Source organism: Camelus dromedarius, chromosome 23 (genome assembly GCF_036321535.1).
Source record: "Camelus dromedarius isolate mCamDro1 chromosome 23, mCamDro1.pat, whole genome shotgun sequence".
Classification (NCBI taxonomy): domain Eukaryota; kingdom Metazoa; phylum Chordata; class Mammalia; order Artiodactyla; family Camelidae; genus Camelus; species Camelus dromedarius.
Window position 1 is genome coordinate 17,166,384 of NC_087458.1, and position 25,310 is coordinate 17,191,693.

At 40.7% G+C, this 25,310-nt stretch overlaps 1 protein-coding gene across 6 annotated transcripts; it reads right to left on the reverse strand.

Annotated features, from left to right (window-relative positions):
• Positions 1 to 1,374: 1,374 nt before the first annotated feature.
• On the reverse strand, positions 1,375 to 22,508 carry SELL (selectin L). 6 transcript variants are annotated; one of them, XM_031435817.2, is made up of 8 exons: positions 22,350 to 22,508; positions 21,444 to 21,525; positions 19,171 to 19,557; positions 18,110 to 18,217; positions 14,763 to 14,948; positions 11,703 to 11,834; positions 7,284 to 7,351; positions 1,375 to 2,858 (listed from the first exon to the last, which is right to left on the reverse strand). In XM_031435817.2, exons 1-7 carry the CDS (start codon positions 22,350 to 22,352, stop codon positions 7,329 to 7,331), a joined length of 921 nt encoding a protein of 306 aa, XP_031291677.2. In that variant the 5' UTR covers positions 22,353 to 22,508; the 3' UTR covers positions 1,375 to 2,858; positions 7,284 to 7,328. The 6 variants fall into 6 exon arrangements, with proteins under 6 accessions (XP_031291677.2, XP_010982785.3, XP_031291678.2 ...); XM_010984483.3 differs by having other exon boundaries at positions 7,333 to 7,351; positions 22,350 to 22,507; XM_064477972.1 differs by lacking the exon at positions 1,375 to 2,858 and adding an exon at positions 2,874 to 5,920 and having other exon boundaries at positions 7,333 to 7,351.
• Positions 22,509 to 25,310: the final 2,802 nt, after the last annotated feature.

Consider the following 25,310-nt stretch of genomic DNA (forward strand, 5'->3'; position numbering starts at 1 on the left):
GCCTAATTACATATTACAACTGCTTAAGTTCCCACCAACACTGAGTCTATAAGGTCTCACCTTCAGCCTTAGAGAACTTTTAAGAAAAGGCAGTTTTCTCCTGGTTTGGATTTGGATGCCAAAGAAGATAACTAAATGCCAAATCAAGTAAGCTTAAAATAATAAGCTTAAAATATCTGTTACCCTAATGTTGTCATTGCTTCTACTGTTACGAGAAATATTAGTATTAAAATCACTACAACTCGATCTGTTACTCAGACAAAGCCTCATGCCAAGATATCCAGGAAAGCTTAGTTCCAATGAAACCTTTCAGAGTTATGCAGGAAAGGCTGTATCTCACGAAATGCCAAGAGTTCACTAGATCAGACAAGATTGTCAGGGCCAAAGGGAAGTAAAAATCTCACTATTTTTCTTAAGAATTTTCCTGCCCTCCTTGTCATGGGTAATGGGTTGTTTTGATGGGGGCAGGTTTTCTTTCCTGAATGGGACATGCTAACAGAAGGAAAACCAAATTGCTGGAGTCAAGGGAAGGTCAATTTTAGAAGAACTTTGGCCAAAACGGGAAATAAAGAGATCGGTGAGCTGGCGGAGAATAGGAACCTTGAAGGGGAAGAGCATAGAAGTCTAAAAGGTAACTCCATTAACTTTCTATAGTATGATTTGGATATGAAGCCTCTTTCCTGTCTCATCTCTTTCTCATTAAATTATTATGAAGCTAGGTCTGTTTCAGACATGTGTCAAAGGACAGAACACAGTCTTAGGGAGATCAAAGGGTGAAAACTGGGGTCGTATGGGCAGTGGGTGACACTCAGGGGACAGACTTTTCTTATCAGAAGCTAAAGTCATAAGATTGAATCTTAATTTAATAAAATATTTCTCAAGGAAACTAAAATAATTTAGCCCAAGTCCACCAAGCTCTGGTGAACAAATCCAGAGGAATGGATCATTCTGTGTCCCTTGGATGCTGTTGATTTAATGACTTGCAGGATTATACCACAGAGACAGAGGCAGGATTCCAACTGAATGGGTCTGATTCCCCAACCCAGCCCCTTCCATCTCACCCCAGCAAGGGCACAGGTAGCAGAGCTGACCTTCTGTGGTGAAAATCTGAGTACTGGGTGCCTATTTGAAAGTAAGTGGAGGACCCCCTCTGGTTTCTCATCTCAGATCTGCTTCTGTTCAAGCCCTTCCAAGATCCAGGATCCTACCCCAAGAATGCATGAAAGACAAGATTGGAGTTGGGAAAAAAATCTACCTTTAAGGTTTAGTTCATAAAGCAATTTCATACCCAACTCCATCATTGCAATAACCTTGGGAGGTAAATAAGACATATTTCATTCTTGTGCTATAGGCAAGGAGACAGGAAACTAAGTCTCAGGAAGGTTATGAATCTTTATTTCTTTCTTTGATGAATCTTATCTTTATTTAAGGAATGTAGCATGACATAATTCCTAAGATCATGTAGTAGCCTCAGGACTTAAACATAGGACCATGTTTTTAAGTCTCTAAACATCTTACTCCCAAGATGTAGCCTCCACTTGTGTTCTTTTATCCTGATGTCTTAGTTGAATAACCTCTCACAATCAGGGCTGCCATGTCAGTCTATACACGTTGTGCACTGCACAACTCTGAGGGATGTATTCATGGTGCATGAATCTGAATGGCACATCCTCGATTTATGATGCACAGCATGGAGAACCTTTTGCAATGCAAAATCTGAGATGGCTTTGAGAAAGGAAAGTGTAATCATCACAAAAAAGTCATTCTCATAACATGTACAAGAGTGTATGAAAGCTGTATTGGCCATAGGGCAAAGAGGCATTTCCAACTAGTTTTTACACAGGACCCAATCCCCTTGTTAGAATTCAGCCCTTGACATTAGATAAGTATTGTTTGGGTTATCACATGTCATGGAGAGAGAGTTTGCTTCAACTTATATCAACAGTCCACTATATGCTCTTTCTGATTTATTTGAATACACATTTATTGAGTGCCAGGTAATGAATTAGAGACTCCAGAAATGTGTCACAATCTTTGCCTTTAAGGAGAGTAGAATTTCACTGAGGAGAAAACACATACGATAATTTTTAAAATAACAAACTAAGCAACCAACCTAATGCAAGGTAGCTTTCTTCTCTCCTTTCTTTCTCCTTTTGTTTGGTGCTCAGGAGAAGCCATGTGTGGAAGTCAGCCAACTGAGAAGAGGAGATGGCTGAAGAAGGTGGGAGGCTGGAGACATAACTCCAATGGCCTCCATTTATGGAAGGTGGGGCTTCAGTGCAAATAGGACTTCCCCAATTTGGAGCAGAACCCCTTACTTCACTGGAGTTGGAAAGCAAGGATAACATCAATTTTATGAACTTTCTAGGAGAATACCCCCCCATGGTATACTGGAGGGCTGGACAGGTAAAATGTGATCTGTGACAAAAGTGAGCCTGTAGTTGCGTATGTATCCAATTTTCACAGCATTTAGAAATGTGTGTCATCAGGTCGAGCACTGAATTGAAACTGGAAGCCAGAGTCAAGAAAGAGTGAAGTCAACGTGTCTAGATTCCACAGTCATCTTTCCCTGTGGTCTGGTTTCTCCATGGAAAAGAGAATAAAAGAGTGAGCTGTAAAAACCACAACTTCGGGCTGAAGGAGGGGTGGGCGGGTGGATGAGGAGCAAAATGGGAAGAGAAGGCGCTGCTGGTCATGCTGAGAACTTGTCAGATGCCCTGAAAGAGACACACTTCAGCTTCAGTGGAGGAGATGCCACCAGGCACAGCTTCTCAAGGAGGGATGTGAAGGATCCAGTGACACTTCAGTATCCCCGGAATACTCTGCCTCAGCAGGTGGTTTAATATGGACCATCCGGGCTGAATGAAGAACAAGAGAATAGAAGTTAAACTAAGGTGCTTAAAAATTGCAAACATTAAACTGTTAGTAGTAAAGATGAATATTCACGAAAGATCAGGAGAGGACTAAAGGAACTATCTTTCAGATGGATTGTAAGATGCAGGACATTCACTAAGACACAGGAATGAGAAGAGAACCCCAAAGCAGAGCTTCTCACACTTTTGGTGCTTACCAACCAGGCATGGTGTTAAAATGCAGAAAAATTCAGATGCTGATTCAGTAGGTCTGAGTGGGCCTAGGGGTCTGCATTTCTAACAAGCTTCCTGGTAATGCTTAAGCATTTGTTCTTCAGGACACACTTTAAGAAATTTTGGCAGTACTGGCTTTGTCTTCAGATCTAAAGAGTCTGAAGGACATTTTAGATAAACTTTGAACAGTGGAAAGTCAGAAAAGTAGAAGACATGTTCAACTGGAAAGAGAAATCAGAAAATCAAAACTCACAGAAGGCAAGGTAGGGGTTCTGAACGCCCCATTTGGATGAAATGTGATTTACGGGTGACAAATTTAGTCTCATGGGAAAAAAAAATTACGTGTGTGTGTGTGTGTAAGACAACTGTCTTATTCTTGGAAAGGAGAGAGGAGAACCAAATATGGCACATCTTAATAACACCTTTCAAAAGGAGAACCAGATTCTGAGATTCTGCTCTTATGATGAACTGCCAGGGTAAACCACAGTTCAACAGCTGCAAATGTGCTTGCCAGTTAGAGAGATAAAAATGTTTCTGAAAACAAAATTTCACATACACCCTCCTCTGAGGTTGGCATCGTATCTTCCTGTGTATCTTGGGTGTAGCTTTTACGCGGGCAGAATTTAGATACTAGAAACCAAATGAGGTGATAAACAGAACCAGTTTGCAGAATAGTCAAAATAGCCCAGCAAGAATTGAAACCACACATGCCCAGAATCAGTCATTCACCAACCAAATACTAACACGCGTGAGCCAAAGGACAACGGGTGTTAGCTCAAGGGCTTAAAAAAAAAAAAAAAACCTGATGCACAGTGGTCCGTGTGATGGTGTTCATTTTACCTTTGGCTTGTTCTAGAAACACACCCTACTTCTCCCACCCCACCCTTCCTCAGTGCCTTCACACAGTGGTTTCAGCATGAAGAAAATTTATAGTAATGGAGGAGGAGGGTGTCTGGGACTTACAACTCCAACCCGGGCACCCAGATACCTGAGTTCTAGAAGCATAAAGGTTAAGAGCATGACCTTTGGATCTAGATGGGTACAAATTTCAGCTTTGTCATTTATTCAGTGACCTCAGACTAGTTATTTAATTTCACTGCTCCTTCACCTATAAAATCGAACTATTAATAGAACATACACCCACAGGCTTGTAGGCAATGTTTAACAACTTACGACATGTAAAACACTCAGAATGGTGCACAGCATGGGATTAATGTTTGATGTTTATTATTATTGCAACTAACTCCATGACTATCTCAGGGACTATGGAAAAGTTATTTAATTATTTCAATTATTAAGAGAGTTTGAACACAATGTCGACTAAGATCCTTTCCCTAACTAAAATTCTATGATTCTGTGGTCACTTTGGCCAATAAATTAGAGATATCCCAAGGCAGCTGGGCAAATAATTATTTGTTAGGTCTTTCTAGAACATCTGATGAAGCATTCAAGACCTGTGTTGATGGGGCAAGCCTTCCCTTCCACCTTCTGTTCCCCGCTCCTCAATGCACCAGACGCTCTAGGTAGCTCTACTCACTAGCCCCGGGACATGCTTTCAGAGTCCCAGCACCATACCACTTACCTCATCTCCCTCATCTAGACTGCCTTCCCTGCTTCCTCCATACACCTGAATCCTCTCCATTCTTCAAACACTAACCCAGGTTCCACCTTCTTTATAAGATTTGCTGTGATCACTAAGCTTTTATATTGAAGAAGTCCTGTCTTCGATACAGAATTCATTGACCATTACCACAGTTTGCCTTTATTTTTCTGAAAAAAATTTCCATATTTCAGTCTTAACTCCTAACTAGATAATAATCTCCCTGAGGTCAGGCACAAGGACTTAACACCTCCTGGTGTTTCACTCAGGCTGAGCATTGTTCCAACACAAAGGTGTTCACTGTAAAAATCGGTGAATTGTTAAAACTTAACAGGGCCATGAGCTTAATATGGTAACTAACTTAATTTGATGATTAACTTAATGCTCATACTCCTCCTGCCAGCATCTCTTCCTGTCCCCCAAGGACATCCAACAAATTGAACTGATCTGCTTCCATCTAGCGGCAATTAAAATGCAGGTGGTTCCTGTGGCCAGAAAACAGCTCTGCGTAGATTGTGCCAGAAAAGACTTTCACTCAGTGGGTGCGAGTATGAAAGAAATCTTTGTGTCTTGTGGATTTCCTGCCCACAGAGATAGGGAGGTCAGCTTAGAGAAGGCTATGGGACCCCATCTACACAATCTAATGGAAGATAGGTCAAGAAAAAGGGAAGGGAAGGGAAGGGAAGGGAAGGGAAGGGAAAAGGAAAGGAAAGAAAAAAGAAAAGACGCTCCATTGACCCTATGTCCCTATCCAGTTACTCTCCGACTCTCTCATCTCCTTCGAGTCAAGCTTTACAAGGAGCTGATGTACATGTTCTGCCTGTACTTTCTCACCCCTACTGATTCCTCAGCCCCTGCCTGTTGGATGTCTGTGATGCCCTCAGTGCTGAAAACAATCTGCCCACTAATACCCTTGTTACACCCAGTGGAAACTTGCTGATTCTCCCAGCCATAACTGAAAGAGTTTCCACTTACTTCTTTCCTTAGGATCATGACCCCATACTCTCCTCATTTCACTTCTGCTTCTCTGGGACCCTCTTCTCCTTCTGCTCTTCCTTAGCTAACTTGTTTGATAGTGACCTTCCTCCGGTTCCCACCCTCTTTCCCACACCCTCTTCCATTCTCACCCTGGACACTCGCCCTACAGGATCGTACCTGCTCCTGAGATAGTAGTTACCTCCTGTAATGTGAGAACCCCCAAGTCCGTGTCTTCTGCCCCAAAGTAGCCCCTTTGCTGCAGATAGAACCAATGGACGATGGATGAGCCACAGACAACACCTAATGTTTAACAGGCACAAAACTGAACCCGTGATTGTCACCTCTAAAACATCTCATTCTTTTGTGTTCCCTTCTCAGTAAATGGTACACTATAGATAACCATCCACCAGTTCCCAGACCAGAGTCTTAGCAAATTAATAATCACATTCAGTTGATTCTACTACCAGTTATTGTATGAACTCATCCTCATTGCTATTTCTCTAGACCAGCATCATCAGCTTTAACCTAATAACTTCAAATGCCTCCAAAACAGTTCTTGGCCTCCAGACTCCCTCAACTCCTATGTTTGCACATGTTTACACAGGGTGGTTCTAATAAGATGCGAATTTCAGCATAGTTCACCTGCTTCCACCCAGTTAGTAATACCCCAAAGACCTCAAGATTAAGTCCACACTTCTTTGCACAGCTTATAAATTACTTTATAATCGGCCTCTGTTGCTTCGTGTCTCCCCAGTTTTTCTTTTGCACTCTAAGCTGCAGCTCACGAAACTACTGAGAACTTCTCAATAACAATCTGTGGTTGGTAGGATGGTGGCTTGAACAAGAAACCAATCTCCCTCAGGGACCATCTTGCTTCATTTCCTCCCACGTTTGAAAAGGAGCCCAGTTGTCTAGCTGGCTAGCTAGTCTGTCACCAAAGGCTCACTTTCGTGGTTCTTTTGACTTATACTTTCCTTCCTAAAATTTCAAAGCAAGTCACTAAACCCTGAAACTGAGAAATGTTTTGCCAGCTTCATTTCTGCCAGGTGGGCCATGTATTTTCACATGTATGTGTTTCCCCAACTGAAGAAATCTGCAGTTCAAGACCAAACCAAAGAACCTGCCTCTTTAGGGGAAAAGGCAGGTAGAATTCATGCTTCCCACATTTCCCACATTTCTGAAGGTCAATGCTTATCGGAGCAGTAGTCATTTACTCTCCTGTGCTAGGTGCTGAGGGCCTGGGGTCTGGAATTATACCTTCTTCTTAGGGCCCAGGATTCATTCATTTTTCAATAAATGCTCATTGAATTGCATGTTCCCTGAATACTGTATTTAGCACTGCCCTCATGTTCATCCAGGACAAGAAGAAATATGCCATGATGCTTCCAATCCTCAAAGAAAATTCAGGAGCAATAAGAGAGAGCTGCCTTTACATAAACTGCCCCCTTTTAATAGGACATTACTTGTCCATTCATTCATTCAGCTCCACCAGCACTATAAAAAACTGATAGCTTTAAGGAAGGTTAATCAATTTTATCTGGAAACATTATTTGAATGAGACCCCACGTAAATAACTAGTAAGGCGTTAATGTGTCTCGCTATAACAGGAAGTATCTTACGGAGGGTAGAGATCGACATATGTAGAAACTTCTGCCTGATGAAACTCACCTTCTCTGAGACTTCTTGCCTAAAAATAGAAGAGAAAAGTGGCATCAGCAAAAGTAGACAATTTTAATGTTTTAACTTTAGAGAGAAAGGAGATTTCCCACTCTCAAAACTCTTTTTTTTTGAAGTGTATCATGTATTTGTTAGGGGGACCACATCTGTGTCCAGGGGGATTTGAGGTACTGGCTTAACGTTCTAATTCAGACAGGGGTAGATATTCATTCAGAACAGACCTATCAATGCAGATGCTTTTCAGAGGACCACTTCATCCTCTGTGCTGTGCATGAAGGCAGAAGTCTAGTCTGAACTGTCCAGTGATCAGGCTCGATGCACCTGTTCATGGGTTTATCCTGTCTCAACCCACCATCTCAGCCCACCTGCAGCTGCCTCCCTAAGAGACCCAGCTGCTAATACTGTAAGAATATGTACCACTGCGTCTCACATCACCTTCTCTGTGTGAATCCACCAGAGAAATTTCACTCAGGTCTCAGGGGTCGGAACTACATGTCTCATCTGATAAACATTGTGTTTTTATCTTACAATCCCAGTGAGTATCATTACTGGTCATGTGTCCTTCTTTGACTGACGGCAAGGAAACCCAGAGCCAGAACCGAGACCCTCTTCTATCTTGACTTTACCCCTGGCTCTGACTTTTTTTTTGTACCCTGAATTTTGGCCTTCTTTTTCTTATTTTTAAACTAATTTTAATTTGCTATGTTGAATGCATTTTGTAAACTATCTTACATTCTCTTTTTGAAGAAAAAATAAAGGCAGAGTATAAATAATTAGATGAATGAACTGCAGAGTTAGGCTCTGGAGGAAATAAAAGCAAAAACAAATGCTTTTTGAGGAGGAAAAAAATTGCTAGGAGGTAATATATTTCAGTGGCTATAACATAGAGCTCCAGATCATCGAATTGGATCATCCAGGTCCCCTTTTGCCAACTGCAGTGTGTCTTTGAAGAGCTCCTTATTGTCCCTAAGCCACAATTTCTTTTTTTTTTTTTAACATTTTTTATTGATTTATAATCATTTTACAATGTGTCAAATTCCAGTGTTCAGCACAATTTTTCAGTCATTCATGGACATATACACACTCATTGTCACATTTTTTTCTCTGTGAGTTATCATAACATTTTGTGTATATTTCCCTGTGCTATACAGTGTAATCTTGTTTATCTATTCTACAATTTTGAAATCCCAGGCTATCCCTTCCCACCCTCCACCCCCCGGTAACCACAAGTCTGTATTCTCTGTCTGTGAGTCTATTTCTGTCCTGTATTTACGCTTTGTTTTTGTTTGTTTTTGTTTTTGTTTTTTAGATTCCACATATGAGCGATCTCATATGGTATTTTTCTTTCTCTTTCTGCTAAGCCACAATTTCTTCATCTGTGAAAGGGGTATGATAATTATAGCTTCCTCCTTTAGTTGATAAAATAAAATGTATTCAATGTACTTAGGCCAGGGCCTAGAGCATAGGCAGAGCTCAATTATTTTTTAAACTGTTAAAACGTTGCAAATTACTATTTCAAATATTTCCTCCAAAATTTAGACTGCTAGTGACATGGGCCAAAAGCACTTAAGAAGGGAGAATTCAATCTGAATTAATTTCAGATTCTGTTCATTTTCCAATGAATATATATATATTTTAGGAACAGTGAAATACATAACAACATGTAAGCAAGAATTTGTGCCTACTAAGATTCTTTTTCAAGAAAAGGGAACTAAAGGTAATGTTTCAGTTTTGTGCCCTGTGTGTTGGTTCGGGGTGGGAGGGCAATTCTTCTGGGGTGGGGAGGGGAATAAAGCCTCACTAATCTGAAAACCAGTGGCTTTAGGAGGCATATCTGGATGGGAGTCTGACCTCTGACTTTGGCCACTACAATATGGAATTTTAAAGGTTTGACCTCAGGTTCCGCATTTACAGAAGAGAGTCAGTGAGAATGACTAATCAGAGGATGATGATAATAATTGTTTCTAGACAAGCCTGTGCACAGGGAGGCGTGTTTTCTGGAGCCCACCCTGATTCCTTTCTTGGAAAAAAGGGAGCTAAAATCTATACAACAAGACAAGCAGGGCAGGGGCCAGAGTACAGGTTCAGAGGCTCCATCTGAGGGCAGACAGGACAGGCGCCAAGATTCTGGTCATTTCATTGGCTACTATGCTCTAAATATCCACTTGTCCCCTTTTTCCAGCTTTGTCAACCCCCAAAGCCTATAAAATTCTCAGATTGATGAATACTATTTACATGCAGATGTACTGGTTTTGACTTTTATTCTTGACAATGAATTAGCTACACTGCACTAGAAAAGTTCTGGGAGTTTAGCCTGGAAACCTACCCATTATTTCTCACGTCATCTCCATAGGGGAAATACTCTCCGTGTTTCAAAGAACTAACTTACCCCCAAAGTTTTTAGAAGGCAAAGTCACTTGAGAGCTGGAAATATCAGAAGATATTTCACAAACAAAGACTATTTCGTGTGAGATTAAAGATACCCTGACTGCCCTACAAAGTCAGTGAACTTTGGGGGCTTCTGTTCTCTCGTTCTCTTTGTTGGCATAACTGTAACTAGTCTAAACTGCCTGTTATCTGTTTCCTGTTCGCCCCACACTGATTCCCACAATAGGGGCATGCAGTTTTCAAGTTATCAGTTTGAGATCTTGTACAGAAATGACTCCAAGGTAAAAAATTTAAAAACAACTCCACTGCTTTTCTCACCACTTCTTATAAAACAGCCCAAGCCGGCACCCTCCCCTCCCTGCACCCCACCACTAAATACACATGACTTCAACTCTCTTCTTTTTACTCTCCTAACATGTATTAAAAGATTTGGAATTTGGGACTATCCTCCTTATTAAGGTGACTCACCGCCCCAAAGTCCTTAATGATTATTCAGATAACAGCTGGCTTATCCCAGAGGGCGGTGTTACTCCCTCACTTCTGCCACTGTCACCCAAGGTAGGAGGAAAGAAAGGATGATTCGGGTCAGGTCTCAATGGAAAAGATAACCAATAGTGGAAAGAAAATCCCATTCTTCTTTTGCCTTAGTGCAATACTTAAGGAAATATAAAATATTACAAGATGGTGGGATCCAATCCAATCTTAGCAGAAGTCCCAAGAGCGGGAACAGAGACATTTTAACTGCTCGGGGCTCTCACTTCACAGTTAAGGAAGTTCTTGCACATCAACAGCAACTCCCCACCCCCGCATTTGTGTTTCTGGGTTGGTTATAAAGCTAATCTAGTACCCTTATTCTTGAATTTGGAAGGAAAGATCAGATCATAGCAGAAGACAATTAGGGATTGGTAGATACTATTCCTGCAGTTGTCAGTGAGAATGGGTGGTGGGGCAGCCTTTACAGACCATATTCATGGAACAGAATACAAACTAATTAATTTGATGGAAGTGAAATTAAAATGCCAATCAACTGACCCCATAGAGGTAACTCAGAGCAGTTGGTTAGCAGTTGTTTTGAGCTCATTTGACGACCCCTGAACTTGAAGCAGAGTTATCTTAAAAGCTGCCTAATGTCCATGAATGTCATCATCTTGAATGTTTCTGCCTGATGACTTTGGCCAAATGTGGCAGCACACACCCCGGGCCTGCCGCAGACTGTGGGCCTGTAACCAGAACGTTGGTCCCACTTGAGGATTTGGACACACTCAAGAGGGAGGGGAGGGGAGGGATGCTGTTCTCTGACGATGCTCCACCTGCTGTTCCAGGCAGCAGAGACTAGCTTCTGGGGGCCGCCGTCCTCAGTCCCTCTTCTCCTCCAGCCCAGAGTAGAGGGGAAGCATGACTATGTGGTGCATTTGGTTAAAGCTGTGACCTTGGTGAAGGTCTCACTGGGGAGAAAGTATGAGGATGTCCCCAAGGGACAATGCAACTGCTACATGCCAGGAGCCAGACAGGGCCTGACTCTTGACAAGGTTAGGTATTTGGGAGCAATACCTCGAAAACCTTATGGGACATTAGATTCACCTCCTAGTAGAACTGCACTGAAATCAAAAACATGTAGGCTCTTATAGGACAGAGATTATGCATCCTTTTTTGGTGTGAATTAACTAATAGCAAAAAACCATTACAATGTCTCATTTGTCTGTCAACACCCTAGCAAGGTGCCTTGAAGATAGCAGGCGTTTTAAAAGATTTGTTGGATACAAAGCAGTCAGCCAACTTATTTTAATGACAGCATGTACCGGGCTGCTTCACACCTCTCCAGGGACTGACGTCTACAGAACCTAGTGCTTGGCATTCCGCTTTACCTGAAGCTCTCATACTTAATTTCCTGTGGGTTTCTGTATTTTTTTCTGGTCTATATTTTTTTCCACTTTAAAGTTGTATTATTTTCATAGGAAGATAAACTCACATACCTTTTCTTTTTAATCTCCTTGCCAGCCAAATGATAAATACCAGCCCAGAGAATGCAGTCACCATGACTGCCACGGGAATGAAGAGGGGGTTATAGTCACCCACCTCGATGGCTGTGACATTCCTTTCCAATTCTGAAAGAGAAATCAGTAAGGCACATAGCGTGAGGCCACAAACATTACTTCCTTAGTGCCATCTCATGATATTAGACCTTCCTCCTTACACCTCCTAATAGTAGCCAATTTGAGGCTGCTTGGTGGATGAGGACACTGGCGTGGGAAAGCCTACGAGGATGAGTGGAAGCAGAGGCTGAACCAGCTGTTAGAGCTCAATGCCTGCAGAATCTCAACCCTCAGATTTGTGATTCATGGAACTCCTGGGAGATGTACCTGAAATTTTCGGCAAGAAGTGGTTATCATTGTATTTAGCTCCATGGCCTTTTTCAATGGTTAGGACTCCGAAACACAGAGAAGGGCTGTAAAGTCTAATACAACTTCAGGAAAAATAGAAGCTAGTGATCTGAGCCAGATAACTTATCAATTAAAGCAAACTCCAAGTACTCTTACTCTGGAGCAGCTGTGCAAACATATGCATTTGTTGTTTACATGCCAACCATGATTATCTGCACTAATCCATCTTTCCAATGAGGTGGTCCTACCACTTCCCTCCACTTCCTTTACAAATAATTAAAAGGATGTACCTTTTGTGAATGTCAATTAAGTTCATTTGGGGACCTTTATTGAAAAAATGCTGATATGAAAAAAGCTATCTTCTGATACCAGCAATTGAAGAAACATGCTTTTGCATGTTGGCACAGGGTCTGACTGTCCCTTATTCTTGCTGTTACTTTGATGAACCTTTTCAAGGTGCTTCCACCCCCACCCACCCACCTAGATGTATAATGGAAAGGAGGTGCAAGATCCCAGAGGATCCAAATGGAGGGCACCTATGGGTTACATGAGGATGAGGAAATGGAATTGCCCCATACACCTGATAAACAATTGTCCCCTGGAGTCTCCATGCCACCTCCTTAATTCCTTACCCTGCTCCCTGGCTCTGGGCCACAGAGAGACCAGATTCTCTGATAGCCTCTACAGATCCTACCATTTAAAGGCTTGTCATTGGTACAGATTGCCGCAGGGGCAGACATGGGTAGCTGTTTTTTCCCATGCTAATTGAATGTGCATTAATTTAGCACCTATTGCCAGGCACTGTGTCAGGTGGAGGGCACACACAGATGAGGAAGACACAATCCTTCTTATGCACAGGTAGATTTGGAAGGCATCAGCTTAGGGCTAATTGAGAAGTGTCCACTACTTTAGAAATTAGATGGTCATTGGTGACTTTTGTAGAGATGTTTTAATAGACTAACAGGGAAGTGAGACTGTAGTGGAATAGAAAAATGGGTAAGAAATAAGTCAGTAGAGACAGAGAGTTTAGATTTTCCAGTAGGGGGAATTGAGAATTGGATGAAAAAATAAATAAATCAGTGTCACTGAAGGAAGAGGCAAGAGCAACCAGGAATTTTATAGTAAATTAACGTGTACAAATTTATTTTAAGCCCCAGATATTTAGCAAAATAAACTTAAAAGTTCAATGCATCTTCCCCCACCATCTGCTCATTCATCAGCTGTCTCTTTAAGTCTTCAGTACATTGGGGCAAACCTACTCACTTTGACATATTGGACTAGGGCTGGACCAGTTCCCTGATGAACTACAAATAGTTTTCTTCTCCCCAATTAACTCAGTTCCATCTAAGCAACTGAAGGTGCACATGGAGGTAAAGCCAAAGTGATTACAGTCTATGGTCCCCAAATCAGGTGCTGTTAGAGGCTCACACTCAATCACTTCAATGAGAAGGAAAAAAAAAATAGATCAGTATTTCTGAGCAGAGACGCTCCCATGACCAAAAGTTTTTAGCCAAATTACCTCACTCAACTGTGGAACCATTCCCATGTATATGGATGTTTCTAACTTCTGGAAATTGTTTTCGATAATGCTCTGACTTTATTTTAAGAATGATGGAGAGTGATGAGTCAGAGGTGAAGCCACGAGAGCCCAGAAAGCCCTTGGGGGTGGGGGGGATGGGGAGAGAAGGGGAGGGATGGCCGCTCAGGTTGCTGACCATCCTGGTAACTCTCCAGGGCTGCCGGAAGTACTGTGATACGTGGCCTTGGCCTCGGGGGCTCCCATGGACTTCTCAGGGAGTGTCGACAATGTCTACCCTTCCACCTGTTCTAAAGTCTACCCAAGCAGTTTTGATTCCTAATTCTCTGAAGCAAGTCACTCAACTTTTGTAAAGTTCAGCAGGTTGGTCAATGAGTCCTATGATTTCAATAAATGATTTGAGTAGTTCTTTTGAGAGTTAAACCACTTAAATAGTGAGTCAAAAGCATAAACGTAGAACATGCAACCAAAACGTCACAAGTTTAGACACCACCTGTTTTTCTTCCTCTAAAGGGATTATCTTCTTGGCAATAAAAAGAAAAAAACCCCACCATATTTCAAGTAAGAAAAATAAAATCAAGAGATTGTGTTTTTGTTTTTCACAGAAGTTGCTGTTCTTCTGAGAGTTCATGAGGGAAGAAAAGTGAAACATGATTTCAAGAATAAACCAAATAAAACAGTGAAAAAAATAACTCTAACCCCCTGAGAAGGAAATTGGTTGGTGTTAAGTAGGACACCACATAAAGTAGCTGTTATTGAAGGGCAAGAACAACCAAAATTTAACTGTGGTTCAGTAAGACATTATGCTATAGCAATGAGAAAAATAAAAATAAGATAAAATAAAAATATAGCATAACCACACTGTATTGCTGAAAAAAAAAATATATATATATACTGTGAATGGCCTGAGAGATATTTGGTTGTTATTTTTGTTTGTGGTTTCTCTTTCTACTTTTAGTAACAATAACCTTTTTGAAGAGCATCACAATATAAAAGTTAGGTTAAATTATGCTTCTGAAGGGGATACACGTTTCTTAGCAAGACTCTACTGCATTTTCTCAGTCTGTAAACCCAAGACTTCCATGACAAAGTCTCTAGTCTGAACAGTTACTCACCTTGACAGGTTGGTTCTGGAGATGACCAGTTTCCATATGGTCCACAAGTGGTTTCTTCAATCCCAATTATGTCTGTTCCCTCGGAGCAGTTGAAGGTACACCGTGATCTGAAGCTGAAGTTTTCCAAGGGGTGAATACAAGCCATGGTACCCAACTCTGGGGCCTCCAATGGCTCACACTGAGTCACTTGAATAAGAAAAGAAATAGCATTGGGCAGTGTTAAGAGGACCTGATGACTGGGTTTGAATCTTAGCTCTGCCACTTGATAGCCAAGCACCTTTGAGCAAGGTGACATAACCCCTCAGCTTTAGCTTCTTTATCTATAAAAGAGGGAGAATGATCATTGTATTGACTTCCTAGAGTTGAGGTGGGAATTAAATGATTTAATGCAAGTCTAGGACTTAGAGCCTGACTCACAGAAAGCTTTAATTAAAGCTTTAATTAAACATTAACTAATCTTATTATCTTTGGCATTACCTGGGGAGAGAATGTTAAACCTAGATAGGTGTCATTGGGGTGATCAGCTCAGTTTGAAAATAACCTCATCAGAGCCACTGAGTGTACTACAGTGTTGGAAGTAGGAGGTTTGGAGAAAGACTGGGCACCCATAATTAGTCTTTTTTACGGGAGGAGAAGGTAAATCTTTAGGAAGCATCTTGGCCTCGATTCTGTCTTCCTCCTCTCTACTTCAGTTCCAGAACTTTATTTCTTCTGTTTGGCAGCTGTCTCCAGAAGCTGTGTCTATTTCCCTGCTCTCCTTCATGGTATAGTAGATAAAATTAATACTTGGAAATCAGTCTTCACATTTTAGACCCTGCCATGCCATTTGGGCAAATACTGCAACTCTCTTGTCTTATTCCTTTTCAAATTTGAGCCATCATTTTAACCTTGTTCTTGAAATTTCAATGAAGAATGAACTCAAGAAATTAAAAGAATTTTTCCATTTTCCATATACAGTATAAGTCTAAACTAAAGTAACTTACATTGTCCAATTCAATTCTTACCCACAAACAAGGGCCTAATCTCAATCTTACAGATGCCGTGATAAATAAGATGCTTACTGATTTCAAACTGCTGTCAGTCTAGAAGGGGATACAGACAAGTAAATCGATGACTTCAACAAATGTGGGCTAAGTAAGAAAGAAATGTGGAGCTACTGGAACACAGAATAGGGATGCTTGGCCTGTCTCAGGGTCCAAAGAAAGCTTCCTGAAAGCAGTGGCCCCTGAACAATGTCTTCAAGATGAGCAGGTGTGTTAGCCGCGTGCCAAATCAGAGAGAAAGCCATGATCAAGTCAATGAGATACAAGGCGCATATGGTAAGTGTGGAGAACTACAAGCATTTTGATGTTACTAGACGGAAAGAAGAGGCAGGGGATGATGTGAGATGAGATTAGGGAGAAAAATAGGAGCAAAGACAAAACGCCCTTTCCTTTTTTCATTGATTTAAGGAGTACCTACTATATACCAAGCATTACTCTGGGCCTTGAGGTGTTTGGTGTGGGGACAAATGATAGGTAGAAATTAAAGGGTGGACAGTCACATACGTGGGAAGTTTACTTGATTGTTTTTAATTGATCAGACGGCCTATAGGATGAATAATATATTTGAGGGGAGCTAATTGAAAGTTGTGGAGCTCGGCTCAGAAATTACTGTAATAATCTAGGAGGAAAATAATGCACTCAATGGTGTGGAATTGACAAGTAAGAGACAAATTGGAGAAATAGTATAAGTCATAAAAGTGAGTGGTGTGTGAAGTGTGTGTGTGGGAAGGTGAGAGAGTTTTATACCAGAGTACCCATATAAATGGTGGTACCACATACTAAGATAAGGAATACAAAAGGAGAGTTGACTGGGGACAATTGATTTTTTAGTTTTTAGGGCATCCCAAAGATTCTGCTTAGCATATTTGGTATTGAGAGTTGGAAACGGATTTGTCAGTCCAAAACTCACATCAGTTTGTGAATCCACAAAAGTCTATAAGTTTGACCAAAAGGGGCATGTAAAGTCAGAAGAGCAATGGACCAAAGATGGAAGATGATAAATAACAGTAAATGTACAGACTTGGGTTAGTGCCCATGAAGAAAGCTAAGGAGAAATGATCATAGGTAGAAAGGAAGCCAGGGAAGAGTGATACGATAGAAGCCAAGACAAAAAAAGAGTAAAACGTTCAAAAATGAGTGAAATGGACATGCCAATGATATAAGAACTTTTAAAAATTTAGAAGTGGAGTGAGGGTAAAATATTGGGTAGAAGTCATGGAGGAGGAATTGAGTGAAATGTCAGATCTGTTCCAGTTGGTCAATCATTTAAATTGATTTTGGCTTTGTCTTAATCTAGTCATTGCAAATATTGCTTTCTTTCCGTATTACAGTTTTCTATTTTATTCACCAGAAACTTCAAACATAGTTTTGAAACTCAACAAATATCAATCAAAGGACTTGATGTTTCTTTTCAGTAGTGAATTGACTAGGTCAAAGTCTCCTTGTCTTTGAATCTCTGTATTCTTTCCTTTCTGTTTCTACCACCATGACGCTGAATGATTTCAGTAGACTCCTAATGATGCTCTCCATCTTCTGTTTGTTCTCCAGTTCCTCTTCTGCACTGCTTCGAGGATAACTGCCTAAAATGCAGGTGTTAAGATACAAAGTGGCCTCCCATTGGCAAATAAAGGCCAGATTCTTTCATTAGGCTATTTCCAGTCTCCACAAGCTTACTCCAGCCTATCTGACTTCCATCAAACTAAATTATGAGTGTATGTAATTTCCACTAGTTAATTGTAAACCCTTTAAGGGCAGAATCTAGAATAGATTTGTCTTTGTACCCCCTGAAATACCCAGCCCAAGTGAAGGTACTGGATTTATGATTAAATTCTCTGGTATATACTGTGTATTATTATGTAAACTTTTCTTTTTGGCCTTGCCCTGTCATCATTTTTAAGATGGCATAAAAAAACAAGATTACCTTCTGGGTAACTCACCCTCCTAACAATAAATGGTATTGTTTCTTTCAGATTCAGAGTGCTGATGAATCCAATAAGCTCACTAGATGATGAATTCCTTAACAGCAGGAATCTATCATGCCTGATTCATGGCTGTGGTCCTTTCCGCTTTTATTCCAAGGCAAATATTCTTTGTGGCACTCAGAAAGACTTGTTGATAAGTGAATTGAAACTTCATGCTGACTTGTGAAATCTTTTTGGAGAGGTAACAATATTGTGCAAGCAGAGCCTTCTGGTCAAAACTTCTCATTTCTCAGAATGGCTAGTATCATTTTGTCCCAACCAGCTTCCAGAAACAACAGTAACCCTTTACTTAGGAAGAAACAAAGAAACGAAAGAAGCTTACCGAACTGACACTGGGGCCCATAGTACCCCGCATCACAGTTGCAGGTGTAATTGTTGATAATTTCCACACATTGTCCATGGCCGCTGCATGACCAGGTCTCACAAGAAGCTTTCAGGGGTCAAAAATAAATTATTTTAACATGAACACATTTTAGTACTCAAAGCCATGTCTTTAGACATAGATAACTTTTTGGTTGTGAGTATTTTAATAAATGGAAAAACCTTCCCTGTACATTCATAGCATTGTTTGCATAAAAAACCATATGCTAAATTTTTTATTGATGTAATATAGTCATACAGACATAGACTTTTTTTTAGAATGAACATTCTAATGCTAATACTCTATAACATTTGGGGGGGAATCTTAGTGGCGTACTTTGAAACTCTTGAAATTTCTTTGTCTTTAATGTAGGAAGTGGATTAAATGATGACCTGACCCCAGTCATTTCTGTGGTATGCTTGGCAATCTCTTTCTTTATAGAAAGTACTAAATGAAAGTCTGAACTTGCAAAATCAGTAGAGGGTCCAAATTACAAGAGACCAAATGAACTATGTTTCACTGTTAAAATATGACTTGGAAAAATACTGACTGGTTTCTTTAGAACTATTTCAATTGTCTCTACAGAAATTTTCATACACCACTAGTGCAATATTTCATTATATAGAATTATATAAGGTTAGGCTAAGAAGGAAACATGTAGCACTGAGCCCCCTTGACAAGGAAGAAGCAGGTGATGTGACCCTAAGCTCCCGGCTGGACCCATCTCTCTGCTTTCACTGTCTTATTATGAGGGACACTGATTGTCTAGTTCTTCCTCCTTTTTCCATATATATTTATCATCTTGATGTAAAGTGATTCAGGATATAGATTTTGGGTATAGAGACCAGCCTCACACACCAAGAATGCTCAGATGTAACGTGATTCAAGCTTATTTTGAGGATTGGACTTATTTCAGAATGTCCTAGAAACTGCCCTGTTCTCCCAGCATTGCCATGGGGTTGGTCAGATCATTCCCTTCATTTCACCCTCCCGAGCAGCGCAGCAGTCTGGCCACTCCCTACCTGTGTAACAGAGGGCCACCTTCGGTTTGTGGCAGGAGTCATCGTTCCATTTCCCTGAGTCTTTGGTCCTCTTAATGTAGATCTCCACACAGTCCTCCTTACTCTTCTTGTTGTTGGGCTCCCCATCGCCCCAGTTCGCTGCTTCTTCAGTGAGAGATTTGTTGGTTCCCATCCAAGTCCATACCCCTCCTACCTTCCGGATTCCTATCCAATAGTAATAACGACTGAAGGGCAGCGTCTTGTTCAGGTACTCGATCTCCCCCTTGTTTTGTATGGCAACTAAATCTGTGTAATGTTCTCGGCAGAACTCTCTAGCCAGTGACCATTTCATAGGTTTTTCAGAATAATGGTAAGTCCAGCAATCGGCGCCATGATGAGTGCAGAAATCTGAAAGACATTGCCATGGACTATGTAGACTCACAGTTATAGGTGAAGAGGACCCAGAACTAATCCAGGCTGAGCCTGCCACTTAGACATGAGAAAGCTGAGATCTCAAGAGTGTACATCACCAGGGGAGAGTGCATGCTCAGCATGCACAAGGTCCTGGGTTCAATCCCCGGTACCTCCATTAAATCAATAAACCTAATTACCTATCCACCTCCCCTCCAAACCACCCCCCCCCAAAAAAAAAACCAAAAAAAAAAAAAAAGAGTATAAGTTACCTTCCTAGAGTCATGGAATTAGTCACTGGCAGATTTGAAGTAGAACCTAGACCTTCTGGTCCTAATCACTTTTTACCATGGTACAGAATACTTTTGCTCATAGCTCTATTTTAGACAAATTAGGTGGCTTTCTAGATTTATTCTCATAAAATAATTTTTTCTCAAAATTCTCCTGAGTAAAATTTAGAAATTCATATTTCATTTTCTTAGTGGCTGTCAATCACTTAAAATTAATTTCAGTATAACATCATATAACTGTAAAATTCACTGCCCACTTTTTTATTCTGGATAATTTCCTAAAGGCCAACATTTATGTTGCTAAGGGAGAAGTAAAATAGGGGTAGGGATGATGGCCAACTTTTAAGGAATCTTTTTCATATCAAAATGACAATGTTTTACCATAGGAAGAGCTGCTTCTGGGAAAGCACACATCCCAAGCCTTCTACATCTAACTGTATAATAAAAAAAGAACAATTTACAAAACCAAACGATGTAGGATTGTGATGTTAACTTAGATTATGTTCTGCACACAAAAATACAACTGATGGTGTTTAATGCTTTGAGTGCTTCAAATATGAGAACTTTGAAGAAACCGAAACAAACACATAATGACACAATGACCCTTTAGTATATGCCATTCTAAGCATATCCTGCAAGGTAAAAGTTTTCACAGCTATCACCATGCATTGAGTTTTCACTGGGTAGGGCAAAAATCATGGAGAAATACCAAAGAAAACATAGATCCAGTTTTTATAGTTTCCTAAGGATTCTGAGCAAGGAATAACAGATTCAAAGAAAGCATAGTTAATCTTAATCAAATTAAACATGTTGAAAATGTACAGAGAACTGGGAAACAGTTACGATTAATGAGTAAAGATGTCATAAAATAAACATTTGGAGCAGAGTTTTGAAAGAGCATTGCACTAGGAAGTAAGTCCTAAGAGAGAAGAAACTGTTTTGTTCCCTGCTGTATCCCCAGGGCCTAGAAAAGTATTTGGCACATAGTAAGGGCTTGGAACAAACGCTTGTCAAATGAAAGAAGCACTAGGTTCCCAGGTGGGATGAGGCATCATATATGGTGTGAAGGGCAGAGGGAAGTCCAAGCTGGGAGTAAGGAGACATTAGCTTACTTAGGACATGGGAAAGAAAACGCAAAACAATTACGGAAATGTCTTCAAGAATCAGACATAAAATTTTTCACCACATCAGTGGGAGAAGGATCCAGAAATAAAGGGAGTTCACCCTTCAGTTGTAGAAATGACATTGATGTGCACTGAACTACTGATAAAAAATAGAAAATGCAGTGCAGAATATTCATACAGATTGTAAGTTTCCTATTAGCTATTTCTTAATCAACTTTATTCGTTCATAATTAAGATCTTAATGGGTTATCTGGATTCAGACCCTGCAGCGAAGTGTGGGGCAAGGCCAGGAGGTTTCTGGGGAAGTATTTAAGGTGACAGGAAGAAAACAGATGTCCGGAGATGGGTAAAATTAACAGTGATCAACCTAATAATTTTACCTGCAACTATGTACACCCAGTGGATATTTACAAACAAAAAAGTAAAAAAAAAACAAAAAACTTAGCAATATACAAATATCATAACGTACCACAGCAGAGCACAATCCAGACCCACAACTTAAAGACATTCCATAAGCCCCTCTGAGCGCTTTGACATTTCCATGGAAATATCTGCAAATAAAATACAAAATTATACTCATATCTATGCTCTAAATCACAATTTTACAGCACCTTCAGGAGGTCCCTACAACTTTCTTTAAAGTTCAAAGTATATGCTTACTAATCCTGTCTGAGGTAAGAGATTACTCAGACACGGGTAAAATTAAATTTGCTTCAAAACTGATGCATAGTTGTTGTGTTTTTCATATTTTAGCCTCAAGTTGCTGATTGTTACTGTTCTGCTTATTTTTGACATTTTTTTGTACCTACTTTTCTGCTGAGCTGTCAAATGAAACTGTTTGATATTTAGTATGTTTATTTTCACAGAGTTCTTTGGTCCTTAATGAACTATTCATATCTAGATTAAATGTTAAAATCTGACACTTGACTAAGATGGGTCAACATTTCAAATTCCTGAAAGAATTAGGTAACCAAATAGACACTACTGAAAAAAAAAAAAAAGCAGTACATTTTTTTTTTCAACTAAAGAGAAACACATCTTGAGCAATTCAAATGACAAGACCACAAATTTTCTTCACACTTTAAAAACATGTTTTCTGAAGTGTGTGTCAATGTTCAGGCCACCCCAGTGTTTAGTCGTGCTAATTTTAACAAGATAATAGTATTTCCAGAACCTCCCCAGAGATAAGTCAAGGAGAAGAAATCAACACATCTGAGAGGAGAGACTCTAGGAGCACTTTTTAATTTACAGCATTTTCAGTTTTTTTAAACCCAAAATGAAACGTGTTGCTTCTTGTCCTTTGCCTCCTGCTTCTGCACTCCCAAGAAGAGGGTCTATCTGAGCAGCTGGAAACTTTTTAGGCTGAAACGCTTACCATGGCTTTGCTCAGTCCTCCTCTAATTCTCTCGTAGCACGTCAGCCCCTCAGCTCAGCACCTGGGGTCTCTGGGTCCTTGCCCAAGGCTGGGTGAGCAGGGAGACTGCACTGTCACCAGAAAGGCTTGCTTTCTTTTATCTCTCTAACCAAGGCTCACATCCTCCTTCTCCCCTGCTCCCTCCCCTTCCCCCACCTCTTCTGCTCCTCTTTCCCCACCCCTTTCCTAGTCTGGCCTTCCACACCTCCCCTGAGAAAAACAGAGCTGCTGACCAAGGGTGTTAATTACTAGATTCTCCCTTCTTTCCCTCCTTTCTTCTTGCCCTGTTTCCTCCCTGCTTCCTTCCTTCTTCCTCCCTACTCCTCTTCTTTCTCCTCCTTTTTCTTATTCTGTCTCTCTCTGTCTCCCTCTCTATCTCTGACTCCCTCCTTTCCTTTTATAAACAATGGTAGATGGCCCCTGATAACTGCAAAACCACACAATCAAGAAAGTGTTTTGGATAAATGTACAATGTCTGTTAATGTCTTCAGTAGAGCTACCCAACTGAGTGGATGTTCAGCCTTTTCTCCTCTTCTTTCCTTGCTCTCCCCCTAGTGGACACTCTTGTTAATGGCACCTCCTGAAAAAGGTGAGCTGGGAAGAGACCAAAGTGGCTCTGGCTTTTTGCCTTAGCAGGTTTTGGAGCGTGCAAATGCCTTTATACTTTTGGAGCATAAAGTGTAAAGGAGATAGACATAAAATTAGGACCCATATAAAGTCCACAAATGACAAATGCTGGAGAGGCTGTGGAGAAAAGGGAACCCTCCTACACTGCTGGTGGGAATGCAGTTTGGTGCAGCCCCTGTGGAAAACAGTATGGAGATTCCTCAAAAGACTAAGAATAGACTTACCATATGACCCAGTAATCCTGCTCCTGGGCGTATTTCCAGAAGGAACCGTACTTCAAAAAGACACCTGCACCCCAATGTCCATAGCAGCACTGTTTACAATAGCCAAGACATGGAAACAGCCTAAATGTCCATCGACAGATGACTGGATAAAGAAGGTGTGGTATATTTATACAGTGGAATACTATTCAGCCATAAAATGACAACATAATGCCATTTGCAGCAACATGGATATCCCTGGAGAATGTCATTCTAAGTGAAGTAAGCCAGAAAGAGAAAGAAAAATACCATATGAGATCGCTCATATGTGGAATCTAAAAAAAGAAAAAAGAAAAGAAAAGAAAAAGACAAATGAACATAAATATAAAACAGAAACAGACTCACAGACATAGAATACAAACATGTGGTTGCCAGAGGGGAGGGGAGTGGGAAGGGACAGGCTGCAAGTTTGAAATTTATAGATACTGACAGGTATATATAGAATAGATAAACAAGATTATACTGTATAGCACAGGGAAATATATACAAGATCTTGTGGTAGCTCACAGTGAAAAAGAATGCGACAATGAATATATGTATAACTGAAAAATTGTGCTCTACACTGGAAATTGACACAACATTATAAACTGACTATAACTCAATAAAATAAAATTTTAAAAAAATTAGGACCCATATGATGGAGGGCAATGGAAGGGAAGAGTCACTGACATAACCAGATTTGCGTTTTTAAAAGACACTACATAGCAACAATGGCTATGGAGCTCAATGCTCGTATTTGTTACCTATTTAATTTTCATAAAGCTTAAATACTACTACTCCCCAGTAAATGTCATTATTATTCCATTTTTTAAAGTCTCAGAGAGATTAAGAAAGTTGCATTAGTCACAGAGCTAATAAGAGACACAGTGGGGGTTTTGAACCCAGGCCAGTCGGTTCTGAAAACTGTGCTCCTGAGTAGTAAGCCGCACTTCTGGAGGGAGCTTGGAAGACATGTTGAAGTGGGGACCAACCTGGAGCCAAGATCTGGAAGTGCCAGTGCTCCCATGACACCCCAAAAGAAATGTCTAGGCTTTATATTTCTAAGTCCTCTCCTTCAATTCTCTCCCCACCCTTGTCCAATCAGGCTTTCAACCACACCCATTCCCTGCGACTGCTCTTGCCAGGGTCCTCCACTTTAACAACGCCAAAAGCCAATTACCCGTCCCCATCTTATTTGACCAGTCGGCTCCTGGTTTTCCTCCTCTTCCACTGACTGTTCCCTCTCTGTTTCATTTGTTGATTCTCCCTCATCTCTCCAACCACCAAACCTTATTTAACCTCATAGACTTGATGATCCAATTCGGTCTCTTAAAATTGAATACCACTGAAATGCCGCTGACTCTCTAAATGCTGATGAAATTTCTATTTCCAGCCAGGCCATCCCCCTGCCCTGGGAATGTTCCTCATTCCCAAACAAATGCCTACCTAAAATCTCCATTTAGTTCTTTAATAAGCCTCTCAAATTTTACATGCCCTGAATTGAACTTCTGAATTTCCTTCAAACCTGATAAGGTCTTCCTCTAACCTTTCCTGTCTCAGTAAATTATAACTCCATCCTTACGATTATTTAAGCCAAAGTCCTCGGAGTTGACTGGGACTTCTCTCTTCTTCTCACAACTCATATCCAATATGTAAACAAATTTCTTTTTTCTTTACCATCAAAGTAGTTTCAGCATCCGATCACTTCTATTGTGCATCATTGTCACCTGTATCCCTGTTGCCATAGTCTCCCATCTGGACTCCATGTTTCTACTTCTTTTCCTTACGGCCTGTTTTCAACAAAGCAATTTAAGTGATTCAGTTAAGCTGAGTATCGTTCAGGGACCCAGGCAGAAACAAAATTGACCCCGGATGAGTGAGTTCTTCACCCACTAAAGAGCCTTCAGTGGAGGGACCACTTACAATAGATTAGCAACAAAGTTAAGAGAACAAAGCAGAGGTACCCAGAGACAGGCAAGACAGGAAGCTGTTGCATCCCCAGGACTGAAGATTCAAGAGGAGGAGGTAATGTATCAGAACCCAGCAAGGACTGGGA

Bases quoted from the DNA above. Each gene is read 5' to 3' on its own strand.
- SELL (XM_064477972.1), bottom strand. The intron at 18,218-19,170 runs GTAGGGAGTGGC...GACCCCTGAAAG, and splicing joins GGTGGCCCTCTGTTACACAG to CTTCTTGTGAGACCTGGTCA. The intron at 14,949-18,109 runs GTAAGCTTCTTT...TTCTTATTCAAG, and splicing joins TGGGCCCCAGTGTCAGTTCG to TGACTCAGTGTGAGCCATTG.